General features: G+C 39.6%; 1 protein-coding gene across 2 annotated transcripts in view; it reads right to left on the reverse strand.

The window, feature by feature from the left end:
- necab2 (N-terminal EF-hand calcium binding protein 2) overlaps positions 1-11451 on the reverse strand; it is a 100050-nt gene extending 88599 nt beyond the window's left edge. The window contains exons 1-2 of one of the 2 annotated variants that reach the window (XM_086162999.1): positions 11013-11451; positions 6407-6431 (exon numbers count right to left, since the gene is read on the reverse strand). In XM_086162999.1, coding sequence (XP_086019125.1) covers positions 6407-6431; positions 11013-11339 — 352 coding nt within the window. In that variant the 5' untranslated portion in view covers positions 11340-11451. The remainder of the gene's footprint in view (positions 1-6406; positions 6432-11012) is intronic. The other variant, XM_086163000.1, reaches the window with a different exon arrangement.

Genomic DNA, 11451 nt, shown 5'->3' on the forward strand with positions numbered 1-11451 from the left:
GTGTTTCGGTAACAAAGCTGTTACAGTCGTCACTTCCGGTTGCGCTGAAGGCATGGATCAAAGTTTCAGATGCCGAGAACAGAATGATGCATTGTTGTCAGGCGGAAAAAATCGATTCGGTTGAATTAATTTAAGTGTGTTCAAAGGAGGGATGGTCATCAAAAGAGATTTCAAGACAGACACTGTGTTACTCAGACAGTGAGGTTATTGATGATGTGAGAGTAACATTTGATATTGATGATGATTAAGTTGCTTTTACCATTTCTCACACAACTGGCTGCCCCCCCCATGCCAAAAATCAGAGACAACCAGCTGGCAAGAAATGAGTTAAGTTGTTGATGATGTGGCAGAAGTTTTAAGTGGCGTTTGAAACCAATGATGATCGAGTCCCATTTAAGATTCTTTAATAATTAAAAGGCTCAAATTGATTTCCCAGAGGCAGGGCATCAGGACTGAGTTCCAGTGGTTATAGACTGAGTCAAGATATATTGCTTAATGTCTTAGGCAGCAGCGAAATTGGAGACGATGTATACCGATGTGTAACATAGAAGACTCTGTACCATGAGATTTGTGAAACACAAGGTCAGATGGGTGCTACCTTACAATGATAGCGAGAACCTCAAGTAATATTAAAGCTCAAAAAATAGGCACGATAAAAAGTGATCTGGAGATATGGTACAACTGCAACACTAAAAGTGTTTATCTGGACATTTGCCTAAATTACACACTGTGCAATTCAGGAAATGAATTACACTGAGTGTTTGGAGAGCAGTTTTACCAGCCAAGTTTCATCAATGATGTCTATGGTGTAAAATACATCTAGAAAAAAAACATCTCGAATTTGCAGACCTATGATACATAGATAGACATGATAAGAATTATAGTAAGATAAGATCATTGACAACTGTCATTGGTTTCTTATTCACCAAACAAAATCCAGCTTTTTTATTTCTAAAGACTAGTGAATCAACTGGCTTTCACCGAATAAATCATCATCCCAATGCTTCAGCACAGGTAGCTTTCCCAACAGTCTCCAATGACTGTATTATCAGTTTCTTATAAAATTGATCTTTGGTTTTCATTCATTCACTTCTTCATTTGATTGTCTATAGTGCTCATCCTGTGCAGGTCATTGGGGTGACAGAGCAAATGTTAGGGAGAGAGGCAGGGCATACCCTGGGCCAGTCACAAGTAAATTAAAGGCTTTCTAATTCATTCATTCATTCATTTATCCATCCTATTGATCCCTATTGATCTTTGGTTATCAAACTGAATGGCAAAGTTTGTTTTAAACTGCCTTATCATAGTCGCATCATGGCTGATGAAGATCTCTCCGTCACTGACCATCTTTATATTTTCTCGTGACTTCCTCTATCCTTTACATTTGCTACTGATAAATATATCACTGTTGCATTTTCAAGTTTACTCAGTTTAACGGACGATCTTCAGGATTCTTCCAAACTTTGCAGCCACTGGCAGTGGACCAGTAAAAGGGGAGTGTGTTTTGTCACACTTGCTGCAACCTCCAATTTTCTCTGGACTGTTAATGGCTTAATTCTATCTCGGACTGACAGAAAGGATAAACAAGCCTCCTTAAACTCCATTAGCTTCCTGTCACGATGTCAAACACATAGGTGATAATTAGCAGATGGCTGTTTAGTACAAGACAAGAGGAGATGAGGAAAAAACGAACAACACAAAAACCGACTGATGACAATAACAGATACAAGTCTAAAGATTTCAAGCTTTTAATGCCGTTTGTAAGCCGCCATCAATAAATGATGAATCCACATCAGTCAGTACGTTTTTGATAATCTTGGTATGTACTGTTTCTCAATACTAGTATCTAGTGATAGATGTTCTCAATAGGGCAAAGCTTTTAACTTTACTGAACTTAAAGGTCATTTTCAATTTGACCATTAAAAAAATGTATCACTCAACAATTTCTTCAAAGTAATGATACATTTTAAATTTAATTTATCACTTACATCTTGTTCTTTTTGATTTTATTATTCAGTTTCATCCAGATATAGAGCTTACCCACTGGCTGTGTTTTGAGTGGTATATCACACGGTTTAAAGCATTGCTCAGTCAAGAGAAAAAGTTGCATAAAAATAGTTGTGACAATTTTTGATGGCGATTACTTACCAAGCATTTATGTAACAGATTGAAGTTATTACTTTTTAATTTCTTTCAGTGGTGGATCAAAATGTCTGCAATGGAAAATATTCAAACCACTGGTGGTCGTCAGTGAGGACTGATATAAAAATGAATATAACAAATTCTTAGCAAAATAAAATATGAGTATATTTTAAGTAAGTAAAAGGAAGTTTTGCTTCAAAAAACAGTTATTTAAAGACATGGTTATTCACTACATACATTTATGATGAAAATGTTTCTTCTCAGTCCGTATAGTGAGGACTGGATTAAATTTCCATGAAGAAAATGTTAGAGTGAGATAGTGGTGCTCTAACTGAATCTACTGAAATCTTGCCAGTAGAGCAAAATGAGAAAATAAAATAAAATAAAAAACAGATTTAATGGTGTGTCCTTTTTACTTGAAAGGCTTAAGTTTTCAAGTGGGACATTCGGGGGCTTGTGCAGTGCAATAGGTGCTGATGCCAGAGCAAACAGTAAACCAGGGGCTGTCATTTGATGCAGTTAGTGGATGATGAACAGATACACTAGCATACATAAAACATACTCATGAATGCATGCTCCAGTACTTTGCAGTGTATTTAGCGAGCGCGCACGCACACAACCACACAAACAAACGCACGCCCACATGCATGTGCTGCGTCAGCATCTTGGGGGCACAAACACAAGCCCTCAAATCTGTGCTATGAATGTAAAAGCAGAACTCCTCCAATTAAACCTCAATTACTTCCCGCTCTCAGATATACGATACTCGCTCCTCTTCTCTCCGCAGTGATCATCCCACTGCTCCTTTCAGTTTCCAGCCTTTTCTCTCTTTTAGACACAGCCAGCTTCTGCCTCTCCTGCTGTCAATCTCTTCATTATACCTTCCATTGTTTTTAACAATTCTCTCCCTTTCCTCTTAGCATTTCCCTTGTCCCTCTCTGACTCATTAAATCAGTTCCCCCTTCTCTTCCCAGGAGAGACGTACAAGGATAAAAATAGCTCTTCTTCAGCTTGTGCTCGCTGTTTCACTCTTTCGATCCTGCTGCATTTCCCATTAGTAACAACCTTATGCTCTTCTCTCACAACTTCCGTTTTCTGTACAACCCCCCCAACACACACACAACAAACTGCCTCTATCAACACAGTTTGAAAGTGTTTGTTTCTCCCCGCTGTGCAGATGCTAAAATGCCTCAGGAGACCATTATTAAACAGACGCACAGTCAAAAAAATCAAAATGCTACACAGAACCTGACTCTCACATTCAGATTACATTCAAGGAGATTTAACATGTATTACTCTTACTCGGCCACACCCTAACAATTCGAGAGGAAAAGTAGTGAAAGCAATTGGTGAGAGGCAAGGTGCGTAAAGCATAAAGCTGAGAGAACGTAAAGAGAAAGTAGCAATAACTGTGATGCCTGTGGCTATACACAACCTGCCTTGGTACATTCACACAGCAATGCAAACCTCCCGTTTTATAACAGTGCGATGTTTCAGCATATGGCACAATGGAGCAATTTAGCATACAGAGGGTCAAAACAACAGAGTTGTTTGCGACATAAAAGCCTTAAGAGACAATCATTGCACATAAACATTGACCAACACAAGGCCAGAATATTGGGTTCCATCAGAAAAAAAAATCCCTGCACATGTAGGTGCACACAGTATTCAAAGATCACAAAAAAGAAAAGAATGTGCAATCATACCCTTCTTCTGAGTTAGTTTTTTTTTTTTTTTTTTAAATAAGCCTTTCAGAAATGATTGATTTAAAAGCAATCTATTCATTTGTCACAGTCAGGCAAGTAGGTATGGTGTATCACTGTACTAACAGTGTAATATTTCAATCAAGAGGGCAACAGTGTGGAATGAAGGTATCCACGATCTTATACATTGAATGATGTATGTGTTCATAATCTAAAATGTTTGACAACCACAGTAAGAAGTGAAAATTACATTCTCTGAATCCAAACAAATTGGGATTCAGTGAAGATGTTGTAAGGAAAGTTGTCTTAGCTTAAAATCAAGAAGTCCTTCGACAGAACCCGTGATCTGCACCAAATGTGCCAAAAATGAAAAAAGGAAAAAAAAACCTTCTACCTGGCTCAAAGGCCTTGAATTCAATAAAAAACTGATCACAGTGTTAGAACGAATAAAGAACATTGAGGAGAACAAAAAAAGGCTACAGTGTTTCTGCTTACAATACACAAAATAATATGACTATACTAGAGGGCCATTGCTGCCAGTTTTAAACATAAATGCATAGAATGCATAGAATATCTGGCCGGGTAATTGGCCGGTGTTGTAGCTATAAGATGTTTCGCTTTTAGCAGCAAAGTCAATAAACAACATTATTTCGCCAGTTTGATATTTTTTTGATTTCTTCGTTGCACTCTGTCTCTGATGGGAGTGCTTTTATACATCACAGTTGCTCAGCAGCAGATGCTTTTATATCATGCGCCTGATAAACTCATCAACACTTGTGAACTTGCTGTAAATCATCCACATAGAGCACTGCAACCATTTGATCAGTGATAAAGTGGATTACGCGCTATGGAGCTGGTCGGTTAAAGACTATTTCATGTTCAGTGTGAGTTACTCTACTGTTTCCTTTCATACATACATACTTATTTATAATAATAGGTTATAATAACAATTCCAGGTTTGTGGACTATTTGCAAAATGCACTTCTAATCCAATAATCAATTTTAATGTAAATCCATATATAGTTCAAAAAGAAATTATAAGTTTTGTTTATATAAGTATTATGTAATTGGGTTTTGATGTGGTTAATACATATAATTAGATATTACAACGTATAACAAAAAAAATAATATAAGCAGTATGAAAGTTATATAATTTATAAGGCGCTAATAGATACCAACTAAAGGTTGGGTACCGAACACCGTCATACAGGCTGTTCGGTCCTTGTGTGATCGGTGCCAGAGTACGGTCTGTGTTGCCGGTTGAAAGGACTCATTTCCGGTGAGGGTTGGATTCCACCAGGGCTGTCCTTTTGTCACCGATTCCATTCATAACTTTTATGGACAGAATTTCTAAGCACAGCCAGAGTGTTGAGGGGATCTGTTTTGGTGACCCCAGGATTGGTTTTCTGCTTTTTGCAGATGATGTGACTCTGTTGGCTTCATCGGACCGTGATCTCCAGCTCTCCCTGGAGCGGTTCACAGCCGAATTTGAAGCGGTCAGGATGAGGATCAACATCTCCAAATTCGAAAACATGGTTCTCAGCCAGAAGCAGTCGGGGAGGAGGTCCTGCCTCAAGTGGAGAAGTTCAGGTATCTTGGGGTCTTGTTCACGAGTGAGGGAAGGTGGAACAGGATATCGAGAGGTGGACCGGTGCGGCGTCAGCAGTGATATAGACTCTTTACTGTACTATGCTGGTGAAGATGGAGCTGAGCCAAAAGGCAAAGCTCTCTATTTACCAGTTCATCTATGTTCCTTCCTTCAACTATCGTCATGAGCTGTGGGTCATGACAGAAAGAACAAGGTCATGGATCCAAGCGGCTGAAACAAGCTTTCACCACAGGGTTTTTGGGGCTCTCCCTTAGCGATAGGTTGAGGAGCTTGGCCATTCAAGAGTAGTCAGTGTTCCTCCACGTAGAGTGGAGTCAGATGAGGCTGCTTGGACATTTGGTTAGGATGCGTCCCGTACGCCTCCATGGTGAGGTGTTCTGAGCGTGTCCAGCCGGGAGGAGGCCCCAGGGAAGACCCGGGACACGCTGGAGGGCCTACATCTCTAGGCTGGCCTGGGAACACCCCAGGATCACCCAGAAGAGCTGGAACAATGGGCCAGGGAAAGGCAAGTCTGGCCTTTACTTTGGCTACTGCCCCCGTAACCCGATCCCAGATAAACAGTAGACAATGGAATGATTTTTTTTTAGAATTTATTCATTGTCTACTGTCAGCCATCAAAACTCCAATTCACATCAGTTTTATACTGTTTGCTGAGGCTGCCATGACAACTGCCAACTTCCTTATGTATTCACATGCACACACATTTACTGTACAATGATGGACAGCAAGGAGCAAGAGTCTTTCCCAATGTATTTTAACAGGGCCAAGCTGTGATTTCAAAAAAGGGAATTCCCCATTCCAAGAAGCAAAATTTCAACTTATTTTAATATGGATATGTACCATTATTAAAAATAAAATCCTGATGATCAATATTTTTCTTTTTGTTCAACAGAATAAAGAATACTGTCTGTTTATGTCTGCGAAAATTAACAAGATTATTGAATTAACTTACCATCTTTGTCAGCTCTTCTGAAGATCTGTGAACAGAAGGAAAGAGTTTTGTAAGTATCAGACTTTATTCCCCTTTGTTGTCTAAGAGTCCATGTTACTCTGGCCACAGACTATTTTTGTTTCAACAGTGCTATAAGAATTCGAGGACTCGCTTAACTTCATATGTGCTACTGAGTATCATCTGCATAGAAATAAAACTTATTTATGAACCAAATATATGAATACTAAAATCTTATTGTTTATAAAGTCTTTAAAATCAAGCACAGATAACCACAGAAAACACCTGAACAATGAGCAAAAGGCAACTTTGCTCAGTAGTTGTTAATATTACAAAACTAGATCTGAAAAATCTTGTTTAAAAATTATGACTACCACTTAATGTAGACCGAACAATATAACTGGACACGTAGTTGACATTGAATGCAGCAGAGACAAAACATGTAATTATTAGCTTGCTTCAAAGGTATAGACAAAAGTGGCATGATATCATTTTGAATTTCTTCTTCATACAAAATAACATCTGTAGATTATTCAGTGAAAAATCATACTCACGAAAGTCCAAAATCAAGAGAAAGGAAAAGACAAATTTGTAATGGGTACACTTATCGATAGATAAGAACCAATCACAAATGAGGACAGATATTCTTTCTATGAATACATTCATTTAATAAAAGCCAGAAAAATACATGAGGCACAAAGAAAAAAAATATATAAAGATCTACTTATCATGAATCCCAATGTAACATGTATCTGAATGGCATATGAAACTTACGTCACCTGAGACAAAGACGCATTGTGATTAGGTCAGCTGTACTTTTAGCAGCCGATACCCAGATCAGATTCCAGAAAGCTGCGGTGATGAAAACTGGAGATGATACAATGTCACACCTGCATGCAAACCGTAAGAGTCCTTCACCTCTAAACTGCTGCAAAAGTAAAGTGAGCTGGCTTCACACCACAAGACCATCGGAAATCCAACTGTAGTGGAAACTAAATATATTTTGTTACTGGAATGGTTGTGAGACAGGTGCTGGCAGAACTACGCCTCTCGCCTGGCACCTTTGGTTTTCTGTACGAGGTAGAAAAATGGTGATGATGCCATGCCTTTCGTCACAATAACTCTGTTAAATCACCAAAAATATCAATGAATGAATGGATAAATATATATATTGCGAATGTTAAAGATAGAGCTTCTTCACTTTCATGGCTCATTTCATCTTCGCATCGTCAGAGATCCAGGTACATTCTTGAACTTATGAAGGTTTGTGTCCGAGGCACTGGCAAACTTAAATCTCAGTTCGGTCAAAATAACAGCAACAATGTTAAATAGTTTTGCATTGCAGGTGGCTTTCTAATTAGAATTATAATTTATTCTGTCCCTGTACCAACTCTGTTTTTAGTAACAACAGCTGAAGAAATGTCTTTGGTCTTTTGTGAGGGGACCACTGAGTCCCAAAAATATAAGGTCTCATGGAATAACATAAAAAATCACAACAAGCCAGCCTATATCTAAGGAAAAAGGCTGTTCTGGCTTTACTCCTCCTCTCATTGCTCTCTGACACCGATACCAGAACAGAGCCACCAGTGGGACTAGGACAGAAGGCGCCGCCTGCCTGCAGAAAAACGAGACCCCTTAGCCTTACATAGAGGCATCGGTGTCTGTTATGTACAATAACAAGCTAGAGGGCATTGTGCAAACAAGATGCTCAATATTGTCGGAATGTATGCTGCAAATATATCCACCATCAGCACTTACTTAGCATGCAGCTTTGTTTTCATGACACTGTTTTAAAAATAATGACATGATTACACATTATTTTCGAGTGAAATGTCAGGGAGTCACAAACAAACAAAAAAAGCAAAGGCTGCTTCTCAAGTTCAAAGAACTTGAATCATGTGGTACTGGGCAATTATTTTGTCTTTCCTAATGACTCATAAATAACAGTAGCCATCCTTGAAAGCAATGAGTTGTATCTACCAACCTTGTTTTGTATTGGCCAGACAAGAGAGCAAGATATATATGCATTTTTAGGATTTTTATGTAAATACAATTGCAGGAAAACATAGGCAGGTACCGTCACCTAAAAAGTGTGTGTGAGTGTGTGTGTGTGCGTGTGTGTGTCTCAGACAACCCAGAGAGATCCCACACAAGCACTTGGGCAACAAGCACTAATCACAGTACCATGTGCTATGGTGGCCAATGAATATGTCCGAGTTACATTAATATGAACTTATATGAAATGCTTTTTTGAGTATGTTTTGAGTACTTCACTATGACATTTCTGAAATGAGTACCTCAGCTGTCTTGTGATCTCTGATAATCCCATTGTCAGAATTGGATTTTACGATGAATGTTAAGATTGATTTTGGAATACTAAACCATTATGGTTTATGAAGCTGAATTATTATTATTGATTTTCTTAACCTGAATAACATTAAATGTTTTTTGTTTTTTTGAACAATAACTTTTACTTTGGTTACGTTGCAGCTAGTAAATCTGAACTAAAAATATTTTATATAGGTCATGTGTATACTTTTTAGAAGAGCAAAAATGCTTTTTGCCTTTGCAGTGATAACGGACCCCTGTGGAGTTCTATCATGTAGAGATGTCATTATAGAAATGTCAGCCTATGCAGCCTGAAAAATGAGTTTGCATTGACAGAGAATGCCTGTCTCTCCCCCATTCACACACACTCAGAAACATCGCATGTCCTGAATAAGGTGAAGTGGTGTGTGGTAACAGTTGTTAAGAGCCAAGGGGCTGAAAGGGTTATGTGGCTGTAGATGAAAATTTTCGAGCATTACAAACACACACAATGGAGTTACTGATCTACAGATGATTACTTGCTTTGTGTGCAGACTTGTGCATAATATTCTGTGCATACACACACTGACACACACACACACACACACACACACACACACACACACACACACACACACACACATACATACACACAATTGTCTGGGAGCTAATTTATAGCTTCACTGAACACTTTTCTCTGTGGAATTGAAAGTGGCTGGTATACTGCTTTAATCAGTGTTTGAGTGTTTCTGAGACGCTTCTACTGCCAACTACTGTCAGAAAACAGTAAAATGACAAGGTGGAAGACATAGATGGAGAGGAGTGATGCAATAGATGAAATAAGCAGGAAGGTTGAAAGTAAAATAGCGATAGGGGCCAGTGTGGTTATGCACTTTATTTGTGAGTTGAAGTGATTTCACTAGAAAATTATTTGTAAAATAAATTCAAGAGGAAAAAAAAAATCCATGCTTGGTTTTTGTGCAACTTGACACTCTGTGAAAGATCTTATAAATGATGTAAGAGTCAGATGAAAACGAGAGATGAAGAGAAGTGAAGAGGGAAAGCAAGAGTAGCAAAGCTAGCGGGAAGACAATGGATAAAAAGATCTTAAAGCTGCAGGAGGTTCTCAACGAAACAGGCGAACGAGAAAAGCAGCAGATGAGAAACTGCAAGTAGAGAGGGTTGGATGGGGGGAAAGCTGCACGCAGCCATAAACCCAAGATTTCCAGTTGAGGGTGAATGCAATGAGCGAGTTTGTGTATTTGGATTTAAAACAAACACGGGGCCAAAGAAATGAAATGTGGGGAAAGCTGAGAAAAGATTTTTGTTTTTTTATCCACAAATTGAAAATTAAAGTTTAAGCAACTTTAGAGCTTGATGGTGTTTTTCCGGTGATAACTACACCAACCAAACTAGTCCAGACTACTGTATCATGAAATCAGATGTAATGTATATCGAGATTCTCCATGAATTTGGTATTAACAGCCAAGTGGGTTAAAATCTCTCTGCTCACACAAACACAAAATTGGTTTACTAGGCTACTAGGATATATTGGCCCTCTGGTGCTGATCATAATTAGTTGTCTGTCAGTGTGTCCATGTTGCAGCAGCAGCTTTTCCCTAATTTGCGTAAACCATTAAAGTAAAATAAATTGATCTCTGGGGATGAGAGAACTTAGCGGGACATTTGATAGGGAGGGGAAAAATAAAATAAATAAATGGTATTGGCTGAGCTGACCTACATCGACACAGCGCTGTGAAAATTGGCATTCGCAATGCAGGGAGCCCAGAGTTTAATTCAATTAATTCACTGGCCTCAAGGTGAAACACTGGGTCTGAAAAGTAATAAATTCACCTGCGACTTTGTTTTTTGTTTTTTGAGATGACCAACGAAATAAGTAACCACTAATCCGCATGAATCATAATCTCGCTTTTGAAACCCCGAGGGAATTATTTTACACACTGAAAGATTGTATTGTTTTTATGATTATCTTTTCTTAACCCCAATAACGCCATCTAGTCTATAATAAACTGGTAGGACCGGTTGGTACATTTTAGAATGGGTTGGAAGCGAGGGGATCCTGGGATGGGATGAAAGAGAGATGCACTAAAGTCGCACGGAGACCAAAGTATGGCTAATGTTTGATCTTGTTTAAAAGTTTTCTTTTTTTTTTCCGGGCAAAGGAACCGCGCTGATGTAAAGCTCAATACTGCGCCCCGCACCAGAAACCGCACGGTGTCCGTGCGTAAGTGCGCACTCGGCCGCTTCGGATCTGCCGCTTCCATCTGTCTCTCATACTCACATCCAGAATGACAGAGATGCCTCTCCGCGGTTCCGGGGCGAAGAACTGCTCCTGAGCCACGGCCACCTCCTCCTTGCTGGAGGCGTACTCCCGGCTGGAGATGTTCTTGTTGTCGCTCATTTTGGTGACGATCCAGCGGACGAGCCCGTCGATTCCACCGGGCTGGGCGCCGCTGTTTCCGGATTGCGCTGCCGTTTCGGACTCGCTGTCCTGACCGGCTACTGCTTTGGGCTGTTCGCGGCTTTCCTGCGCTCGAAGTTTGGCTTGTTCTTTGTTGAGCAATTTGTGGACTCCGTCCCTACAGTACCGCGCCGCCTGCTCGCACATCCTTTTGCCGCGGAGCGCTCATGCTGCGCTCTATGGGGGAGAGAAAGCCCCCACCTATCACCACCACTCTTACATCACAGCCCACACCCCAAAACACACCCACACATCCTGC

This window comes from Fistularia commersonii, chromosome 17, assembly GCF_037954325.1.
Source record: "Fistularia commersonii isolate RoL2024-O1a breed Wild chromosome 17, RoL_Fcom_v1.0, whole genome shotgun sequence".
NCBI classification, from domain to species: domain Eukaryota; kingdom Metazoa; phylum Chordata; class Actinopteri; order Syngnathiformes; family Fistulariidae; genus Fistularia; species Fistularia commersonii.